A 22,537-nucleotide genomic window follows, 5' to 3' on the forward strand; every position below is an offset into this window, starting at 1 on the left:
AGTGTCTTCAAGTCGGTTAACACATATTCTCCAACTTGGGAAAGAGAACTTGTGGGTTCCTCTTACTTGATGTTCAAGCCAATCACATTTACTGCTTCTTCTTTTTTTCTTCATATATAAAAACGAGGAAAGAAAGAACCAAAAAACAAGTACTTTTAAAGTGCCAAAGAGCATTTAATGAATTACATATTAAGTACGAAAACATATATACAAGTACTTTTTGCAAGCAATCTTTTCTTTCTTATTGATCTCTTGTCAATCACATTACAGTTAAGTATCATAGCAAACACTAATTACAATTCACAATTCAAATCCCAAATAACTTGTAAACCTATTATAGCAAGTAGATGTAAAGAAATTAGAACTTTTGTATGTATACTGGTCTGTATGTTTCAATGATATTACTTTCTCTTTCAAGGAATGGTAGATTCTTTTATCCGTGTATTTAGTAAAGAAAAACATAATGCTGGTAAGGTGCTCCTTGCTCTGTTCCAAGTAGTCAAAGGATTTCTCCATGCTTCGTACTTCTTTGGGGCTTAATGCATGGGCTCATCACTTAGGGTCCTTAAAGAGAAGAAAAGAAAAAAGGAATAAAAGAAATGCATTCAGGACAAGTATTTTGTTGATGGATGTAAAAACAAAAATTACAGCTGAAATGAAAAAGGTAAAAGACAATGGATAAAAGGTTTGCCTTGCAACTCTTTAAATATAAAATGTAGTAGAGCAATGAGTGTCCTGTAAATGGTTTTCTTTTATGGCACTTTCAGATACCGTCAAGAAGAAGAATAAGTTGTCTTTAAAAGATAAAATCCATGTGTTTAGTTGGTCATTTTCTCAATAATCACAAATATTGACATTAAGATCACTTTCAGAACATGTTTGATTTATATATGTTGAAAATGTAAGCAAACTTTCTATCAAATAAGACCTTCTGAGCTAAAAACTTATCAAAAAACCCTTTGAAGTCATCTTGTTTGTGTCTCACCAAGGTTCTAGTAGATCTTTGACTAAAACTTACTGATATTCAAGGTGCATATTTTAATAGAATTGATTGTTGTGGTAAAGATAATGCCATTTCCAATTAAGTGTTCTATGTGCCTGTTCACCAAAGTAATCGCATACCTTGGATTCAATTGGGCACCTATCAGGTTGCCTTACAATGTATATCTCATCTCCAGCATTGTTGTACATATCCTGATTGCGGTGCCAAGTCCACAAAGCATGAGTCTCATTTCTCACCTGCAAACCACATAGAAATACCATTAGGTTCTAGTATTCAAGAAGATTGACAAAATTGATTTCCACCCAAAAACAGATATGAGCATTTTCAGTAACCAATAGGTTTCAGCATTTTCCCTCTGAACTCTACCAATCAATGCCTCTGGGTATTTTGTATGGTTCAGCATTGCAACTGAAGGCTTCTTTTCAAGACCATAGATTTTGGATACCTCAGAAACAATCTTATAAGGGTTTTGCATTCATCTTCCATGTTGTTATTAGATTACGACTGATTTTAGAAGTGGAGTAGTTATTGGAATTGGAACTATAAATCTGTATCTTATAGTTTTCCAGAAAAGTACTAAACATGTATACTCAAAACTCACATGTGGAAATTAATTTTTAAAGAATCTTCCATTATTTTGTTCACATTTCAGATCCAGTGCAATTGTCAAAGCAATGCTTTTAGTGAATCATTTGTGTCGAAATATAACTGCAGAAGATTAAGGGGTATTGTTAATGTGTGCTTGTCAGAGAGAGAGAGAGAGAGTACACCTCTAGAATCCCATGGCCGAAGCTACTTTCTCTATAAGCACTATAGTCTGGCTGCCTGTCCCAACAGAACTTACCAGCTGCTGGGCCTGATGTGAAATTGAAAGCACAGAACCCACCCATAAATTCATCTGGTGTTGTAGATGGTTCCGGGCAGTTGCCAGCTTCATCAGCATGTGTAATTGCCATCTTCTCTCGATTACCACCATCACCGACTGTGATATGGACGGCACCACAGGGATCCAGGGTGTAGTTATATACTCGGTTTGACCTCTCATAGGCATGAACCTGTTGATGGTTTCCAAATGAACAACAACACTTATACATACAGTTGACTATAAGGATTCAAATAATTGCACAGGTTTGCTGCAAGCAGCTTGACTATTAAAGCAGCATGTATAGGAAAACAGAAACACACAATAGAGAACCATTTATAAATCTGCCTACAAGTTATTCATTTGAACAACATTAATTTTTTTAAATTTTTTATTTTTGGATATTTGAGCTTCATCCCTTTGCCATATGACATTTTATTTTTATTTTTTCAAGCTTGTGTCCTACAGCAAGGACATTGGTCTTAGATATTGGCAATGCTGTAATTATGTTAAAGAGGAAGTTCTGTATCGAAGTTTGAAGAGAAGCTTTGCCTTTACAATATTTCTGTTATGTTCACCCTGAAGTTATTATATTTAACACATTGTTATCTTGAACACTTAAATATCAAAACTAAGCCTGTTTATCTGCAGCTCAGCACTTCTTTCTTACACAAATTCAAAGAAGACAGAAGGTTATATTAGTATCTGTTAGTATTTGGAAACAGAACAACAGATACATAATGAGGTATCAGAATAGAGATTATTCTGGAAGCCATACTTACATGTCCATTGAAGACTATGTCAACACCATACTTATACAGTAAGTCTTCCATCGCAACCCTCATACACTCTGCTTCTCTGTAATGTGCCTTGTAGGTGCTGTACCAAGGTGGGTGCCATGCAGCTACCAGCCATGGAGTCACCTCTCTGTCAACAAAAGCCAGGTCCCCCTCCAACCACTTGTATTGATCCGCTGAAATTGAAAAACTTGGAGAACTCACCATGTAATTTCTAACCATGGAATATGTTCTCTCTCTCTCTCTCTCTCTCTCTCTCTCACACACACACACACACACACAAGAAATGGCAGCATCACTCTCTAAAGTTACTGGTTATATAACCAAATGCATAAAATTGATCATGAACACAATAAATGAGAAGGTCAGGCAATGAGAGAAGGTCCTTTAGTTTTGTTTAGAATGAAAATGGGAAATTGCTAGAAAAAATGAATGAGAATGGGAAAGAGATGAAACTTGAGTTCACCTGATTTGTCATAGGGTATGTATGCGCCAAGCATGACAAAATGTATCCCACCTGCATTAAAAGAATAGTAGAATGTGGATGATGATCCACTCTGTTCTGATGGGAAGGCAAATCTTGAACTGTAAGCAACAAAAGTCTGATTTTCAGCCTGTTGTTCAATTTCATGGTTCCCTTCTACCACCATAATTGGAACTTTAGACACAAGAGGCTGCATGAACCTGCCAACAAAAATCCCATAATAATTCCATGAGCTAAAATACCACTGAAGAAATGAACTACAGTCCACATGACCAAATGAACAGCAGTCCACGTGACAGAATAACAAAACTGCCAGTCTTTTTGGTTTGGTCCAATCAAAATCAAAGAGAGAGAGAGAGAGAGAGAGAGAGAGAGCAATTTCCGATCAATTAACCTTCATTTTTTGCTTGAAATCATTTTTCTTTTTGGTGGTGTATTTTATTCAGGAACCAATAAAAAAATTTATAAGTATAAGAATATAGAGGATAGTTGATGATGCAAGTTGGCATGTCTCACATGACATGTAACCTGAGGATCATCATGCATTAATTAACAATCTGAAACTTAATTACAGAGCTTCCCTCCATACCCTAGACCAGATGCTAGTGAATCTAATTCCTTAGTATCTATTTTTTGTTACTACAATGACTTCAGAAGTGCACTAATGATTCAACCAGTTTTATTGCCAGTCGCATTAATAGGACTGAACCACCATCTTTCCTGTTTGACAGCCAGTCCAGTTCCTATATAAACATTTCTATAAGTGCTTGCCATTTCATAGCCTAACTGGTAGAGCAAAGATGATGATAATATAATTTTAAGTTAAAAAAAAAAATTAAAAAAAAAGTTAGGGTTTCACCTTCCCCAGTAATCCCAACGTGGCTGATAAGTTTCATGAATTGGAGTTTCCGAAAATGAACAAGAGTAGCAGTCAGACCCAGTTCCATTTGTGAGATACAAGTTAGCATAACTAGCATCCCCAACCAGCAGAATAAGATCAGGATGGTTACTCATCAAGTGGGCAACTGTTGATGTGGTATTGTATGTCAGACCAAGGTCCCCCACCACTGCTATTCTGTTAGGGTAACTCTTGGGTCCAGAAACTGGCATAGTCCTGAAATAGTATACATCACTCATTGCTGCTATAGAAGAATCTCCGCATTGATACTGATATAGCGTGTCGGGTTCCAACCCTGTGGAAAGACATAATAGAGTTGTGACTTTAATAAAAAAATTCAAAATTTGGCAGGTTCAAGCTCACACAAGGTCATAAAGATGCATAGACACAAACAAAAAGGCAGGCAACAAAATTGAGGTAAGAAAAACTTAAAAGTGCTTCTTATAGAGGACCACTCATCTCCCGCTATGCTATACTTGACACTTAAGCTAGATATTTAAGAAAGAATAGAGGTAAAGACTGTTCTAAGCTTATGTTTTTATGTTTTAGTTTGCTAAGCATATCAGTTGGAATATATGCTACCAAATCTTGCAACCTACATTGAACAAGATCATTTATAATCTTAAGTGAATATCCAAGACCTTATGTAGTGAATGAAAAAGGAAGAAGTTCTAAACAGATTACACATTTGGCACCAATCAATAGTGGTTCCATAGCTGAAATCCATTAGAAAAATAATAATAATAATAATAATAATAATAATAATAAAATTTATAAAAAAATAAAAAAAATAAAAAATTTGAACGCTGCAGGTGCTTCTTTACATCTATATCCTTTATGTAGATAATATACTCTATCTCTTCTTACTTTATATGGATACAAATATGAAAAATCATTTTTAGTGATAGTATTTAAGTCATGACAATAACAGGATGAAACTGACCAACAATCGAGGATGCTGATAGAAACTTCTAACTTCACCATAACTTCTTGTCTCTGGTGAATAACAACATGTCCCCCACGCAGATATTGATGGATTAATTTTGTTGAGAAAACATGACATAAGAAGAAATTAAAACCAATCAATTATCCAGTTTGGTACTTTGGGGGATATATTCATAGGCAGAGTACAAATTCCTTGAGTGTGACCCTACTAGCCTAAGTTTATGCACACTTTAAATACAATCTCAACTCAATTGCAGACTTTTTAGGAGTCTCAGAAATACTACTAGTCTAACGTTGAAAATTGCTACTCTTGAGCTCTTACTTTTTAACTAACAAAGTAGTTTTACATGGTCAAATGACTCGAGATGAAAGACAAAGAACTTCATTTTTGCCATTGTCAATCATGATCAACAGCACCTTGAGACTGTTTAGACATTCACCTTAATAGATTGGCAACTCAGAGCTAGTGAAATGTTAAAAGAACTGTCCCATATGGCAATCTTATGAATGATCCATAATGGTTACATTAATTAACCACTGCCATGTCTGCAACTCATAAATATGCAAAATAAGAAACCCATGCAAGATTCAATAATAAACACTACTAATTCCATGACTAGTTATACCTGTGACGCAAACATGGTGTATAATTCCAGAAGTGTAGTTCTGAAGGCCTTCAAAAGGATAAAGTTGATTGTAAACAAGAGAATAACCAGTTGCTTCATCACTTATTGGAAATCCATAGATTCCATATTGAACAACACTTTCTACAGTTTCAGGATCTAATGGTGTTATGTTGTCCCCAATTTGGAATTCACCTGCGAAATTTGTCCCAAATATATTATGTGATATGGTTGCAAAGAAAGTTAAGGAAGATCTTATAGCCAATATATTTGAAAGCTCTATAACATAATATAAAAAAAAGACTGCGGCTTCCCCACACAACTTAAGCCAGGTGTTCTTTATAATATATCCAATTCCATAAGTTCATAGTTTCAGCAAAACAAACATAAACTTTATGCCAATTAAAACCAGTGGAGGACCTTAATTAACAACAACAATTAATGAAGAAAACAAATAACATTCTACTTACAAAATTACATATTTATATCTTCTACATGATAGCTGAAACTTTGTTTCCATAAATATGTTTACTTTTCCATTTTGGGATAACTACACACAGCTATTGTTTCTATTCTAGGACCATAAATCTAACCTTAGGTTGGAAGCAGGTTGATTTACCCCCAGTAAGTCAATTTCTTGCTTTAATGGTATTAAAAGCAAACTGTATTGCTTTGGAAACACAAAACCCATTTGTCACATTCCACAAAAACAGAGCTCAATTAACTTCATGTACCATATTTTCAACCATTATCTAATCCTACTAAGCTCAGCTCAACAAAACAGAAATTAAAAGCTAAAGAAAGTAGTAGTAAACAGCCATAATGTTAAAGAGACCTGTGATCCAAGATATCCATACAGAGTCATAGGTTGCAGAGAGAGACACAGAGATTTGCTCTGGCTCAAAACCTTGGACGATTCTTTCCACCCGTAGATCTGTATCCGGCAAATCCACCGCGTGCCCGCGGAAGCTTTTGTCAAGAGGGACAGTGACGGGCTGGAAGGGCCCATCAAGTGTAGTTTGAATACCCCCATGAACATATACGCAGCTTAGTGAAAACAGCAAAAGAAGTTCAGCTACAGAGACTGAGAACAAACCCATTTGTAGGTTCTTTCTGCATGCATAAACAACAACCCAGATATGATTTTTAAGGTTGGTATTTGAAATCAGTCAATGAGGGAGAAAGAGAGGGTGGCAAAGTACTCTGAGAGAGAGAGAAAGAAAGCATAGTTTAAAAAAAAGAAGAATAACAAAGAGAAAAGAAAATGGAGATGACAAATTGGTTTTTGAGGATTATAAGAAAGCCAGCTATATGTACACAGTGTACACACACGGGGGAGATAGAGACAAAAGGGGAGCAAAGTATGAGGAAATCGGGAGAATGGGCAAGAGCATCTCCAAAACGTAGTAAAATGCTTAAATTAGTCCAATTTAACTATTTTTAGTCATTTTGGGTCTCCAACGGAATAGGTAGAATAGCATTTTTTACTCCGGCATGAATCTTCGTCTGTGGAACAACAAAAATCTGAGCAAACCCCAAGAGACCCATATGAAAATCAAAGGATTAATGTTGAGCTAAATGGTTTTTTAGCTCAACTGTGGATTCTATATTCTTTTCTTGTTTCTTTGGGGGCGTGCCCTGTGCTTATGATTCTCGATGATCTTCATGAATTTGGTTTATTTATGCAGCTCCTTGAGTATAGCTCAAACCTTCATGGCGGTTCAAAAACGTTAATATTTTATTATGATTTTGTTTAAAAAAGTGTTTTGTTATATAAAAATAAAATAATTTTAAATATTCTGAGTTCGTTTGAAAATGCTCTTTTTGAGATGTGAAAGGTTGAAAACAACTTCTCCATTTTCATTCATATTTGGAGTTGGTCTCTCACAACTTGTCATAACATTTCCAGCAGTTTCTTCATCATTTTTTTTATATTTAAAGATTCAAACTATTTTTTACTTTTTTATATCAAAATACATCTCAATAGCTTCCATTAATCATTTTCTATATCATTAAAATATTTGTTTTTTATAATCATATTATATATATGAGAAGAGGCATGAGAGAGAAGAGAAGAGAGAGAATCATTTTTTTTTTTTTTAATAATCATAAGGATTGTAATAGCATAATCCAAAACATTGGGTTCCACTGTAACAATCCTAATTTTAGGGTTCATTTAAGGAGTCGATTGTGGGACTCTTTTGCCTTTTTTTTAGACATATTCCCTAAACTTAGAGAACAGACTTCCTTATAAAGAGTCTACTGATAATCCTCTCATAATTGACTGCTAGAGGACATACATACACATTGTAGAAGTTACGGAATCTGTGCGGCAAACATTATCTTTTGAGCTTACAATATATATGGAAAAGCAACGTAAAGGTCTTAGGGTTTAATCTTGTATCAAATTACTATTTAGAGTTTAAACAGTAATAATGACACATAGGTTAATCGTCATGTTATAGCCAGTAATTTATTAACGTGTGTATATAGTATTGAGTTAGCATCAATTAAAAATGAAAACGTTAGGTGCTCTCCTAGTATTTTTTTAGTCCTACGTGAATATTATTTTATAAATACTAAGTGAGAGAAATAATATAAACTTTATTTTTTTGTTTTTTTTTATAAAATAATATTTACCTAGGACTAAAAGAACACTAGGAGAGTACCTAAAATTGCCCAATTTTTTTTTTTTTATAAAAAAAGGTGATTAAGAGTTGCATCACTCTAACCTAGGGGTGACCGAAAAACCCTAACCTAGAGGTTGTCAAAGAGGTTGGTTTGGCCACCATGAACATTATTTATTTATTTATTTTTCTCTTGATGTGGTGTTTTTTAAATGATTTGACGAAGTTAACTCGTTCTAACCCAACGATGTTTATAATGTCAGCAAATTACATATTTATCAGCCTACATGTTGTTGATGATAAGGCATGTCTCTAGGAGCGATTTGGTAAAACCTAAACCCTAAGGAGTGATTTGAGAAAAAGGTTAAACCCTAAGGACCTCTACAGTATTTTTTTGTTCCAAAAATATATCATAACTCTCATAATAAAAGAAGAGTTAATAAATTTCAATTATGGGAACTTTTTTAGATTTGAGATGAAAAAGTTTTGTATTAAGAGAAATGAAAGATGAAAATGAGTAGGATAGTAAAATTTCCTGGAAGTGGCCTGTTCCTATTGGCTATTGGCTATTGGCCATGTTCATATCCTATTAGATCTACATGCTGATCATTTGATATTCAAATGGGATACTCATGCACATATAAATTTTATATTTTTAAAAGGATAGTTAAGGTTAGGGACTTATTTGCAATTATGCTGACCACATGAATGAAGTTGTATGCCACTTTTTAAATCCTATGGAATTTATTACAAATCAATGCAAATATAAGGACTGATTCTACAATTTTTTATTTTTTTTTAAAAAGCTGAAGAATCCAGACAGAAATTTATAAGGCCTTGTGGGACACGACGCCGTGTTGTTTTCAAAGCTAAGGGTCATATCTCTCTCTATCGCCAACGGTCAATTCTCTTTGATGATGCATTTTGGCCATTTCTACAAGTTGTTAAAGAGGGTTGATAGGTCACAAGGCTCCTTTCAAAAGCAAAGAATATTCTTTGTAAGGCCACGATACTTCACCGCCAGAAAATTAAGGCTCATTTTGGAGGAGTAATGCTATAAGTCATTTTTGTGTCATTTTAAGAATGATATTATAAAACTCTCTTTCTTGTTCATTACTGACTTGGGCGTCAGAACCCCTCCAATTCTCTAGGGCCGGCGGGGTCTGACGTCTTCTACATCTTTTACTTCTTTTGCAAATGAAGCTCTTCTTAGAAGATAGCTTGAGGCCATTGCTGATTTCATACACCAACATTCTTCAAAGCAATCTACAAACTCAAATCTTATGCTATTATTGTACAAATTAGTTGATGTGTAGTGCTTATAAACTATTGGATCAACTTCTATTAAAAAATGCCCACAAATCAAATGATTTATGAACACTCCACATCAACCAAATTGTATAGAAGTTATATAAGAGTTGAGTTTTTAGATTTACTCTTCTTAATACAAGTTTATCCGCCACTCATCCATCAAGATATAATAGTAACATAGTTATCCATATATCTTTAGATCTCCGGAAACTTCAAGTGCAATAAAATTGACAAAATCAGTCATGCTCAAGATTGATCATGATGCCATCATCAAAGCTCAATTGCCACAACAAATGACATGACTTTTCAATGAAATATCAATCTTCTCCCACAAGAACTCCCACTACTCATTATTTAAGAAATGTACATGTGTAGTTATCAACCCTAATTTTAATATCCAATAATTACCATAATTTTGTGAAAGTCAATTTAATTAGTCTATAATTCACACAACTTGTATGTTTGATGGTTTCGCCCATTTACAAGTCAAAATAACAAAACTTATAGGCTTCGTTTGTTTAAAAAAAATATTTTGATGTAATATAAATGTAAAAAAATAAAAATAATAAAAAAAATTGTATTTTTAATTTATTTTTTGTTAATGTTTTTATTTTGAGAAAAGAAAACAAAAATTTTAACAAACGAAACCCTAATATATTAATAATAAGTAAAAATTAACCGCAATCACACCTGGCTCAAACAAATTTATTTTATATTTTAATTTTTGCAAAAAATCACTTTTCTATGTTTTCCCTTCACTTTTTCAAAACACTTACACCCAATGGCAGAGCCATTTGAGGCTTTGGGGGTGCCGTGGCACCCCCAAAGCTTTTTTTAAAAAAATGTTTTTTGCTATTTTTCTACCCAAGTTCCACACGGCACCCTAAAAAAAGAAATTTTTTTTTCCTCTCCTATTTATACAAGTTACCACTCGGTACCTTTAAAAAAATTTGAGCGTTAGCGACACCCTAAATATCAATTGTTTGGCTCCGCCATTGCTTACACTCAACTCAACATTGTAACTATAAACTTTCACTATTTCATGTCTATACTATTTTTCAGGAATTTTTAAATGCTTGCCCACATAACTAATTACACTCAAACAATAAATAAATTAGTCATAAAATTCAAATATCGACCAATAATGTGGAAGGATACGCAATCAGAACTCTCCCACGTAACTGGGAAAATAAAACTCAGCAAACAAACTTACTTACCAAAAAAAGAAAAAGAAAAAGAAATAAGGGGAAAGTCCACATACCCCCTCAAACTACCACCCAATTGACAGTCTTTCCCAAACTTTAAATTGCGACAATGTACCCCTCAAACTACCAAAACATTGTCAATGTCCTCCTCATTGACGAAACTATCCTTAGTAAATTTTTTTTAAAAAAAATACAAAAAAAAAAAAAAAAAATTCGATTCTTTTTTTTTAATAAAAATTGAAAATTTTTCGTTTGTTTTTTTTTGTTGTAAAAAAAAAAATGTTTTCTTTTATAATTTTTAAATAAAAATTTTCGTTTTTTTAAAACATATTTAAAAAAAATAAAAATTTCGGTTTTAAAAAAATCGTTTAAAAATTAAAATAATTTTTTAAAAAAATTAAAATTTTCGTTTTATTTTTTTTGAGTTTTAGGGATATTTTTGTCATATTGATAAATATATAGGGGCATTTTGATCTTTTTGTTAACTTTGGGGGATATTGACAATATTTTGGTATTTTAGGGGTACATTGTCGCAATTAAAAGTTTGGAGAATATCGTCAATTAGGTGGTATTTTGAGGGATAGGTGGACTTTACCCACTAAATAAATAAAAAAACCCCGGTTCAAACCAAAATCAAACTCGAGCGAAAAAAGTCTCTCTGTGTTGCTGGATCAATCAGAGATCTGAGAAAGTCACGTACAAAATTTTCCGAGAGAGCGCATTTTTCCCTTGATCCAAACGCACGCTATATAATTTAGCAAAAAAGAGAGGGAGAGAGGGGGAAAAGAGAAAGATGAATTTATTCAGATTAGCTGGGGACATGACCCATTTGGCAAGCGTCATCGTTTTGCTCCTCAAGATCCACACCATCAAATCCTGCGCTGGTTTGTACTACTCTCTCTCTCTCGCTCTATATCCAGTTTCTGTTCCAATTATGGATGATTTTAATCTGTACATTTGTATATAAATGTATATTATGCATTTGTATGTATGTATAACCGTGAGTTAGGATTTTCTAAGTTATGTTCGTTGTTTGGTAGCTGAGAAAAAAATGGAGAAAATGGAAGGGGAATTTGAATTGAATGTATAATGTTTTTTGTTGTTTTAGTTTCTATGAGGGAGAATTTGTTCATTTCAGCTGAGACAAATAGGACTGGGCTCAGTTGACCTGGGGTGACTTGTTTCCTAGGTTTCAAATGGCCGAATGTCTGAACTAAGAGTTTTGATTCCCTATGATTTGCTGCATTTTCTCAGCAACCAGCAGAACTTGAGGTTGTGTTGTTATGGCAATTTCAAATATGGGGACTGGAGGGAAATGAAATTATGGCATTGTAGCATATTGTCATCCGTGGAATTCTGTAGATTTAGAATTGTATCATTACAAGCTATTGCATTGCGTCTTAGATGATTCTTTCTTCTTCTTCTTTTTTTTTTTTTTTTTTTTTTTTTTTGGGGGGGGGGTGTTGGGGTTGGATTAGGTTAGTTGATTCTGTTTGGATGGGTTCACTGAATTTTGGCTGATTTTATTAATGGGTACATGAGAAGTAGATGCTGTCATTTGATGGAAATGGGTACACAGGAATGCGTGTTTAATGGTGGTTTTGAACAATCTAAAAACTTCTAGATATATTTTCATGACCAAACACGGTCAACGGAGTAGTTACTAGTTTAGAGAACAATTTGATAAGTAGTTGAGAGATACAAATCTGATATAAAAAATGCTAAGCTAACAGGTCAGTATTAAATCTTTATCTCTTATCACCAAACGAGGATTTCACGAATAGTTATAGTTGAGTGGACTAAAAAGAGCTACTTCTAAGTTAGAACTAAGAAAGAAACTTGACTATGTTAATACTACGTTATGATTAACAGAGAAGCTTTAGAAGTGAGGTTTAGCATGAATAGGATTAAGACAAAGTAAAATGTACTTTTTTTTTTGGTCTTAAATAATGCAATTCATTTTATACTAAGACTGGTAAAAAGTCGGTGGCTTATGTGAATTGGGACAGGCATGAAGTCTACAATGTTTTATCTTGGATTGATAATCAGTAGGGCAAAGGGGATCTAAGTGGTGGTTGGTTGCAAAATCAAAAGGTATTGGGTGAAATCAAGAGGTGTTTTTGAGTTGTCATGTAATTCATATATATCAAATTGATGGGATAAATTTGGGGGAATTTTCAATAACAATGTGATTATGCAAACAACACTTGATGGTATGGAAATGCCACAATCATGTGATAAAATTAGCTTTAAAGTAACACACTTAGAGGATGGTTTTTACGGGAGATGATTGGGAAGATTAGAAACAATTGTGTTAAATTAATTAGTTAATTATTTAAATAAATAAAATTTATACTATATATGAAGATGAAGTGCACTGGTGCCTTGCCTTATTAGAAGTGCTGTCAGCTTTGGCTGAGTTGCAGAACAGTCAAATGATCATACCAAATTAAGGGGTTTTGCTGATGCCGATGGTAGCACAAATTTGAGGACAAGATGACAAAATGTCTGTTGAGATGGTTTAGTTTTTTTTTTTCTTTTTTTTTTTTAATGAATGAGATGGTTTGGTTATGTTAAACGAAAGATAATACAAATGAATTAGTTCAGGCTAGATTTTATGGGTAGGAGGCAGGTCCAAGTGATTGACAAATGGAAAAGAGGGAGGGGATTGGGGGGAGGTTGTGATGTGAAAAGGTCTAGTGACTTTTGTTAGCAGTCCAAACTGAGGAGATTTTGTATCTACACTGATGTTCAAGATATTTTTGAATCCCCTTGCTTTGAATATAATCTTATCCAAAATGGTTCTGAGGGAGGTTCTATGACTCATCTTCCTTATATCTGTCAATTTTCTAAGTGAAGATTTTGTACCTTGACTCTCTTGTTGAGATATCTATCATGTCAAAATCAGGAAATCATTACTTAGGATTTCTTTCTCTAGTTTTTCTTAAATGCTCTTGTGCATGCATCACATGCGACATCTTCTAATTAAAATCTTTTATCATTTCTTTCTTGTTAATGTTCTCATTTTTTTTTTTAAGGGGTCCTGACACCTTAGCTATATGGCGAAGAACACTATTTTTCATAGTATTTGCTCGCCAATATACATGTTTATGAGAATTTGTGTATGTAAAGTTCTCTATCTTTAGATAATTAGTTGAATCTTACATCCTCTTGTATTCACTTCAATTTCAATCTTATTTGGCTGTGCATGCGATGATTTATATGTTGTCTAGTATTATTACTAGGTGTTCTTTGGATGATGTCTATCATATGTTATACTTTCTCTTAGAAAGGTAGTAGTCTATGAATGAAATTTGACTGGCTGCATTTTATGCAGGAATTTCCTTGAAGACGCAAGAACTCTACGCTCTTGTTTTTGCTGCGCGCTATTTGGATATATGCACCCATTTCATCTCACTTTATAATACCATAATGAAGTTAATATTCTTGGGGAGCTCTTTCTCGATCGTTTGGTATATAAGACGCCACAAAATAGTACGCAGATCCTATGATAAGGACCAAGACACTTTTCGGCATGTTTTCCTCGTGTTACCTTGCTTGCTTTTGGCATTACTTATACACGATAAATTCACCTTTAGAGAGGTATCTCAATTACATAGTTTACAAGGTCTTAAATCTGGTATCTAATTTTTGTTCCTATCTCATTAGAAACTATGTAACGTTTCTATTTAACTTCTAGATTGTGAAAATGATAGGGGTACTTTCACCATATTTTAGATATCCTATGCGCTTACAATAAATGTAATTGAGCAGGTACTGTGGACTTTTTCGCTATATTTGGAGGCAGTTGCTATAGTGCCCCAGCTGCTATTGTTGCAAAGGACAAGAAATATTGACAACCTGACTGGACAATATGTTTTCCTACTTGGGTAATATGCTATTTTCAACTTCCATCTTATTGTTTCAGAGGACAAAATGTTATTGATTACTTGACTGGACAATATCTGCTATATCTTGAGTAACTCCACAATCTGGTGCCTTTTTAACAACCCTAAGTTGAGCTCCCATATAGGATATATGAGTTTATTTGCTACAATAAACACACTTAACATATCTACCCTAAGCATATTCCTGGTAAGGCCCAAATTGAGTAGGTGAGTTCAATTACCTTGTAAAAGTAAGATTCCACGACACTTGAAAATTTTCTGAAGGTGTTTTCATTACAAAATATTGCCCTGACATGAAAAAATAAAAATAAAACCTTGAATTTATGGATAAAAGACCTTACGGTAAAATTGTAGCAATCTTCCAGATCTCCTATTTCTTCTGAATCTTCCTTATCCAGACCTTCTTTCTTGTTATGAAGTTATACCAAATTTGGCGAAAGGAATGCGTTTGATTTGGTCCAATAAATCAGTAGGTGACATCTTCCTTGTAATGTGTTAAAAACTTAATTCAACCAGGAGAACATTTGAATATATGTACTACCTATCTGGTCCTTTGAAAATAAGAAAAGAGAAGCAATCATTTTACAAGTTGGACTTTATGTCTATCCTTCTAAGTTCATGCTTAATAGAGCTTGTGGAGATTATTGGAGTAACCAGATACCTCAAAACTGTTATAAAATTCATCCCCGTTGATTCCTTTCTAATCTCATTGCTTGGATTTTAGCTTTTCGTTGTGGTCAGGGCAATGTTAACTTGTTTGACAAGGTAATTTATACAATATATTCAATTAAATACAGATATCTATGTGATCTTATCAATTGAAAACTGTGTTTGTATTTCTTGCATGTATGTGTATTAATATGATATGTACCCAGGAATGATGTATAGACTCAAATCAGATAATCGGATTGTGATGTCTTTTTTCAAGTATTTACCTACTTTCCAGCCTTCCTCTTGGCCAGGAGCAAGTACTAAATGGTAAACGTAAAAAAGAAAAAGAAAACATGCTGTGTGTGGAAAAGATGAATTGCAGTAGCTCAAGCCTTTCTGAATTGCCATTTATCTGACATCACATGATATTTCTGTGTGTTCTTGTACAAACTGCTCTGTCATTCGTTGGTTGAAACGTTGAATGTGTTTTAATCAAGTTTGCTTCCCTTACTGCAGTGCGTATCGAGCATTGTATATATTGAACTGGATGTATCGCTACTTTACTGAGGACAATCATGTCCAATGGATAAGTATGGCTCTCTCTCTCTCTCTCTTCGTGTGTGGACATGCGCATGCATGCATGTCTTGTGGAGATATATGTGTGTGCCTTCGTGTATGTGATGCATGAAGACATGCATTTTTTTGAATTTCGTTGCACCTGATTGTCAACTTTTCAATGATATTCTGCCCTTTTCCTTTCTTTTTCTTGTCTGGTTCTGAGAAATTTGGCTCTGCTCATGCAGCTTGGATATCAGGGCTTATCCAGACGCTGCTCTATGCCGATTTTTTCTACTATTACTTTCAGAGGTAAATGTTTGAATCTTGCTCAAGCTTTTCAAACATCTTTATATATGCTATTTATAACATACAATGGTGATCCCTTCTTAATGTCTTGCAGCTGGAAGAACAATGAGAAACTCCAGTTACCAGCTTGATCATCTTTGACCATGGTGGTTAGGCTTAGGTTGCCGTTAGCATACATGAATATGTAATAACCTAGCTACTTACATACCCAACAAAAAAAAAAAAAAATGTAATAGCATATATTTGATTCTTATATATATATATATTTTTTTTCATGTGCTTCAGCTATCTTCTTAGATGTGTCTGATGATGTTTTGATTTTTACAGTAAATTGGGTAGCATGACATAATAAGATAAGAGGAATCAGAATAATCGTTCACAGCTCACCAAAATTCAATATCCATAAAAAAATATAAAGAAATACGTATATAACATAGCCATTAGGCAGATAAATTTTAATCTCTACAACTGAAATTAAATTCCTTGAGAATATTTGTTGAATGTAAAACACCTCGCCCACTCCTTCACTTCCTCTAGCTTTTGCTGAAGCCGTCGTACAATTACCGGCAAGGCATCTGTTGGATTCGCACGTAGGACGCGAAGAAACTCAATCCCCTGTTCGCCGTACAGATTCTCAATGCATCTCAAATGCATAGCACTCAAACCCTCTCCTCCAACTCGGATTGGATTCTCTGAATTCATGATGAGCTTCTCCGCAGCCTCTCTTGTAGAAGCCATTGATGCCACCAACATATCCAACTCATACTTCTTATCTTCATAATCATCTCGAAGTTTTTCCTCTTCACTTTTTGTTCTCCCTTGTGAAGAGTCACCACTCTCAGAAAAATTTGCCGATATTCTCAAACAGTTATTCAACAGGGGATCCTCTTGATCAAGATGTGGCATCTTGTCTTTGGTAGGCAATACGTAATAACTGTGAGTAACCCGTTGACACTTAGAGAAATCAGGCTTGACGTATAGGCAATCTGATTCTTCCAACCTTTTTCTTTTCTTTGTACCGCCAAGAAACCCATCAAACTCTTCCAGAAGCCATGGATGGCATTGAAGAATATCGGCAGCGAGAAGGCTCAAATCACTCTTCTCAATCTCTCCGGAAGAGTAAAGGTGACAATGGACCAATATCTCCCTCAACGCAGATTGACCCAAAACCTTGGCGATCTTCCTGAACAACAACTTCCCTCGGTCGTACGCATCCTTTAAGCCATGTTTTTCGATCGCCTGAAAGATTGAGGCAGTAGACTTCTCCTTCTCCTCCTCCTCCTTCACTATGGGATCCGACGCAAAGATGGAGAACCAATCAAGTAGATCCTGATGGCCCTCAAAAAGAGCACCGACCTTAATGCGAAGGAAGCCCATGTCCACTTTCCCATCTCCGTACAGTTTGATGGCTTGGAAGAATTTCACGTAGACACCATCCTCATGGCGGAAGCGGAGGTTCACCTCGTTCATCAAGTTCATGGCGTCCCTCAACCATGATTTTTCCATGACAGACTGATTACCGACAAAGTTGGTGGTGGGTACTGAGGCGTTGGTTTCTCCTTACTCAGACAAGTGCCGGGAGTTCTCCTTACTCTTTATTTATAGATTTCGCAAAAGACAAGTGCTGTGTGACGGCAATGCGCGTCAGGCGCCGGAATTGCCTTTAGTAACTAATTCACGCGTTTTCGAAATTATAAAACTTAAACTTAATTCTATTAAATTATTTTGTTAAATCTAATCAAAATTCTTAAAATACTAATATTTTTTTTAGGGTAATTATATAATAGAGGTGGGCCAGGTGGCGAGACAACCCTCTCTTCTGGAGCAGCGGCTCTGGCTTGCCTCCCAAACACGACGCTACGAATACGAAGGCAAGAACGGCGAGCAATGGCGCTGCGGATGACAGCAGGGGGCGCTCGGTGACGAAAGGTTCGTGGGTCGATGCGGGTCGCCGCGGCGTGTGACTTCTGAGGTTTGGACTTCTTTTTGCGATGGAATTCTGAGTTTTTTTGGATTGACTGTTGGTTTGGAAGTGATTTGGGGTTGCGTTTTGATTAGTTTTATGCGGGAGAAATGAATGGGGTGAGTGAAACATAGAATTTTGGTTTGAATTCTTTGCAATTTGTTGTCTCTGCAGAGTGAGGCTGAGCAAGAATGTGGCTCATCAACATTCTCCGCGAATTTGGTACAAACTGGGTAGACCCATTTTCTTTTTGAGATATTGTATGATGTTAGTGGGAAAGGGAACACATTTCGTTGATTGGTTTTGCCCTTTTTGTATGGTTCTCTTTCAGTCCAGGGAACCACCTGATTCTCTCCCTCTTCATCTCTGCACCCCTGTTTTGATTTATTATTATTATTTTTTGTTTTGTTTTTTACTTTGTATATATATATATATATATATATATATATATTGTTTTTATTTTTACAAGGGTAATTTCATAAAAAAAAAAAAAAAAAAAAAACCCAACTTTCTTCATCGTCTCAACATTGGCCTTTCATGCATCATTATTATTAATTCATTATCATTATATATATAATAGCGGAAGCATTCTGGGAGAATGCCTGGAATTCTGTCAAGTGGCAACTTTGAATAGTTAAACGGTGAGTTTAATGTTTTGTCTCTTTCTTCTTTCTTTTTCTTCTTTTCTTCCTCATTTCACACGCAACTACCCCACTCTCCCTCTTACTTTTCTCTTTCTTTCTTTCTTCTTTTCTTCCTTCCTTCTTCATGCCTCCTGCCTCACTCCTTCCCTCCCCCTCTTCTTCTCACCCACGGTCTCCCTCTTTCTTCTATTCTCTCACACTCGGTTTGGGTGTTGATTTTTGGGAGCTTTATGTTCTTAATCTTTTATTAAAAAAAACGGATATTCACGCGTAGAAATAGCAAAATATTATAGACACTTTTCAAGTTTACTGAACTTATCAAGCAAGTTTCTAAAAAAAATATTAATAAAGAAAGAAAAGTGCAACACCAAAGCATCTATTTAGTCAGAATTCAGAAAGGTACCGATGATTGATGAATCGCAAAAGAACTTTTTGGCGCTTTGTTTGGATTCACTTTATACTTTAAGCTCGAAATCTCTGTGCATACCTTTCTTCTTGACAGATACTAAAATTTAGCAAGGAAGTTGCTCAGGAAAAATTAAAAATAAAAAAATACCAAGCATCTATTAGTAAGCGCAACTACCCCACTCTCCCTCTTACTTTTCTCTTTCTTTTCTCTTTCTTTCTTTCTTTCTTTCTTCATGCCTCCTGCATCACTCCTTCCCTCCCCCTCTTCTTCTCACCCACGGTCTCCCTCTTTCTTACCTTCTCTCACGCCCGGTTTGGGTGTTGATTTTTGGGTTTTTTTTTTCTCAATCTTCTACACGCACATTCACGGTTTGGGTATTGATTTTTGTTTTTGTTTTTTTGTTTTTTGTTTTTTTTGTTTTAAAAATCATAAAAAAAGAAAGAAGTATTCCCAACTTTGAATATTATCATTTTTTATTCTTCTTTGGGAAATGACACAGATTTATCATTTTAATTATTTTTCAGACTGCAATGAAGTAAGTCTCCTTTGATGAAGCTTTCTCAAATCTGTGTTCTGAAAGTAAGATTGGCAGAAATAAAGTAGACCACCGAAACGTTGGAGATCTTCAGAATTGTTGTGGCTTTTCGCCCAAACCCTTAGTACGTTGCTTCATATGTACCAACATCATTTGTAAATATCAAACTCCTTTTGTATTGAACCTGTACTGGTCCAGTTTGTTGGTCCGCCAAGGCAAATTATTGCACAATATTGTGTCGTGAATGAGAGTCCGGTGAGTGAGAGAGATGAAGAGATAAAAAAAAACAATAATAATAAAAAAAATGAATAGTAGAGAAGTAGGGTGGGGCTGTGAAGAAAATGAGGAAATGAGAAAAAACAAGCATTATAAGATTAATTGCTATTAGCACAAAAATAAAATAAAATCAAAAAATATATATATATATACTGACAAAAAAATAAAATACTCTATTAAATATGTATACAAATTACACAAATATAAAGATAAAAAAAAAAAAAGAAAAAAAAAATTAAAGCAAACAACAACAAAATAAACACAAAAATTACTAGGGATCAAGCGGGTGGAAGATGAGGTGATTGGAGGCTTAGGACCTTACATATGTTACAGACCAAATGTTCATTAATACGAAGAAAAAAAAAAAAAGTTGTTGCATAGCGGATGTGCTGCTCCAAGAGACTACTTCTGCAAAGAAAAAACTTAGTATGAGCATAATTATAGATATTTCGGATTGATGAGTTATCAAAGGGAATATTTATTTCAAATGAGGTACTTGACTAGAGTTTGGGCGAAAAGATGCATGACACTCCTGTACATTGACCCGGAGCTTTTCTTGCTGTTGCTGGAGACGGGTGGTAGTCTTCTCCATTTCTACCACCTTTACTCCCAGGTCCTTTCTATACGACACCACCAATTTTTCCAGCTCATTATTTTTCTGCTTCAAATCCACGTGTTTCTTTTTGTAGTATTTGAGCAGTCGATGTAAAACCCCAACTTGATTCCTTAAGATCTTCATCTCCTCATTTCTGACACTTAGACGTCGTGCCATGTCAGAAACTAAAGCAGCACATTGGATACTGAACGCCAATAAATTATTAATAACGTCAACATCAAACCTATCAGCCAACAATCTTTGATCCCGTGGAGTTAGTGAGTTACGAGGCCTATGGCCACCACCATAGCAGTCGAATCATGCAGCATAACATAATCATGAATGGTGATAAGATGATTGTGTGTGCGGACATGCGCATGCATGCATGTCTTGTGTGGAGATATATGTGTGTGGCTTCGTGTATGTGATGCATGAAGACATGCATTTTTTTGAATTTCGTTGCACCTGATTGTCAACTTTTCTATGATATTCTGCCCTTTTCCTTTCTTTTTCTTGTCTGGTTCTGAGAAATTTGGCTCTGCTCTTGCAGCTTGGATATCAGGGCTTATCCAGACGCTGCTCTATGCTGATTTTTTCTACTATTACTTTCAGAGGTAAATGTTTGAATCTTGCTCAAGCTTTTCAAACATCTTTATATATGCTATTTATAACATACAATGGTGATCCCTTCTTAATGTCTTGCAGCTGGAAGAACAATGAGAAGCTCCAGTTACCAGCTTGATCATCTTTGACCATGGTTGTTAGGCTTAGGTTGCCGTTAGCATACATGAATATGTAATAACCTCGCTACTTACATACCCAACAAAAAAAAAATGTAATAGCATATATTTGATTCTTATATATATATATATATATATTTTCATGTGCTTCAGCTATCTTCTTAGATGTGTCTGATGATGTTTTGATTTTTACAGTAAATTGGCTAGCATGACATAATAAGATAAGAGGAATCAGAATAATCATTCACAGCTCACCAAAATTCAATATCCATAAAAAAAATATAAAGAAATACGTATATAACATAGCCATTAGGCAGATAAAATTTTAATCTCTACAACTGAAATTAAATTCCTTGAGAATATTTGTTGAATGTAAAACACCTCGCCCACTCCTTCACTTCCTCTAGCTTTTGCTGAAGCCGTCGTACAATTACCGGCAAGGCATCTCTTGGATTCGCACGTAGGACGCGAAGAAACTCAATCCCCTGTTCGCCGTACAGATTCTCAATGCATCTCAAATGCATAGCACTCAAACCCTCTCCTCCAACTCGGATTGGATTCTCTGAATTCAGGATGAGCTTCTCCGTAGCCTCTTTTGTAGAAGCCATTGATGCCACCAACATATCCAACTCATACTTCTTATCTTCATAGTCATCTCGAAGTTTTTCCTCTTCACTTTTTGTCCTCCCTCGTGAGGAGTCACCACTCCCAGGAAAATTTCCCCATATTTTCAAACAGTTATTCAACAGGCGATCTTCTTGATTAAGATGTGGCATCTGGTCTTTGGCAGGCAATACGTAATAACTGTGAGTAACCCGTTGACACTTAGAGAGATCAGGCTTGGCGTATAGGCAATCTGATTCTTCCGGCCTTTTTCTTTTTTTTGTACCGGGTGACTCGTTGGCCAAGTCAACACCAAGAAACTCATGAAACTCTTCCAGAAGCCATGGACGGCATTGAAGAACATCGGCGGCCAGAAGGCTTAAATCACTCTTCTCAATCTCTCCGAGAGTGTAAAGGTGACAATGGAGCAACATCTCCCTCAACACAGACCGTCCCAAAACCTTGGCGATCTTCCTGAACAACAAGTACCCTCGGTCAAACGCACCCTTTAAGCCATGTTTCTCGATCGCCTCAAACATCGAGGCAACAGACTTCTCCTCCTTCTCTATGGGATCCGACGCAAAGATCGAAAAC

The 22,537-nt window shown here is 35.2% G+C and overlaps 2 protein-coding genes and 1 long non-coding RNA gene across 4 annotated transcripts; 2 read left to right on the plus strand and 1 right to left on the minus strand.

Annotated features, from left to right (window-relative positions):
• Positions 1 to 232: 232 nt before the first annotated feature.
• Positions 233 to 7,027, minus strand: LOC132179782 (purple acid phosphatase 15-like). The gene is made up of 8 exons (XM_059592553.1): positions 6,448 to 7,027; positions 5,616 to 5,807; positions 4,006 to 4,339; positions 3,129 to 3,346; positions 2,648 to 2,838; positions 1,774 to 2,058; positions 1,123 to 1,239; positions 233 to 564 (listed from the first exon to the last, which is right to left on the minus strand). Exons 1-8 carry the CDS (start codon positions 6,710 to 6,712, stop codon positions 553 to 555), a joined length of 1,614 nt encoding a protein of 537 aa, XP_059448536.1. The 5' UTR covers positions 6,713 to 7,027; the 3' UTR covers positions 233 to 552.
• A 4,368-nt stretch (positions 7,028 to 11,395) lies between these two features.
• On the plus strand, positions 11,396 to 21,427 carry LOC132177852 (ER lumen protein-retaining receptor-like). 2 transcript variants are annotated; one of them, XM_059590326.1, is made up of 6 exons: positions 11,396 to 11,639; positions 14,093 to 14,358; positions 14,530 to 14,645; positions 15,831 to 15,904; positions 16,118 to 16,181; positions 21,306 to 21,427. In XM_059590326.1, exons 1-6 carry the CDS (start codon positions 11,549 to 11,551, stop codon positions 21,340 to 21,342), a joined length of 648 nt encoding a protein of 215 aa, XP_059446309.1. In that variant the 5' UTR covers positions 11,396 to 11,548; the 3' UTR covers positions 21,343 to 21,427. The 2 variants fall into 2 exon arrangements, with proteins under 2 accessions (XP_059446309.1, XP_059446308.1); XM_059590325.1 differs by lacking the exon at positions 21,306 to 21,427 and adding an exon at positions 16,273 to 16,462.
• LOC132177853 (uncharacterized) lies at positions 17,984 to 19,974 on the plus strand. Its single transcript, XR_009439802.1, has 3 exons — positions 17,984 to 18,150; positions 18,316 to 18,363; positions 19,719 to 19,974. It is a non-coding gene; the product is annotated as an uncharacterized LOC132177853 (long non-coding RNA).
• Positions 21,428 to 22,537: the final 1,110 nt, after the last annotated feature.

The sequence above is a fragment of the Corylus avellana genome, chromosome ca4 (assembly GCF_901000735.1).
Source record: "Corylus avellana chromosome ca4, CavTom2PMs-1.0".
NCBI lineage: Eukaryota > Viridiplantae > Streptophyta > Magnoliopsida > Fagales > Betulaceae > Corylus > Corylus avellana.

Excerpts from the sequence above, each read along its gene's own strand:
- LOC132179782 (XM_059592553.1), bottom strand. The coding sequence starts at position 6,712 with ATGGGTTTGTTCTCAGTCTCTGTAGCTGAACTTCTTTTGCTGTTTTCA. Across the intron at positions 5,808-6,447 it reads ATGGATATCTTGGATCACAG|GTGAATTCCAAATTGGGGAC; the intron begins GTCTCTTTAACA and ends CAAATTTCGCAG. Across the intron at positions 1,240-1,773 it reads TCGGCCATGGGATTCTAGAG|GTGAGAAATGAGACTCATGC; the intron begins GTGTACTCTCTC and ends TGTGGTTTGCAG.
- LOC132177852 (XM_059590326.1), top strand. The coding sequence starts at position 11,549 with ATGAATTTATTCAGATTAGCTGGGGACATGACCCATTTGGCAAGCGTC. Across the intron at positions 11,640-14,092 it reads CACCATCAAATCCTGCGCTG|GAATTTCCTTGAAGACGCAA; the intron begins GTTTGTACTACT and ends CATTTTATGCAG. Across the intron at positions 15,905-16,117 it reads CAATCATGTCCAATGGATAA|CTTGGATATCAGGGCTTATC; the intron begins GTATGGCTCTCT and ends CTGCTCATGCAG.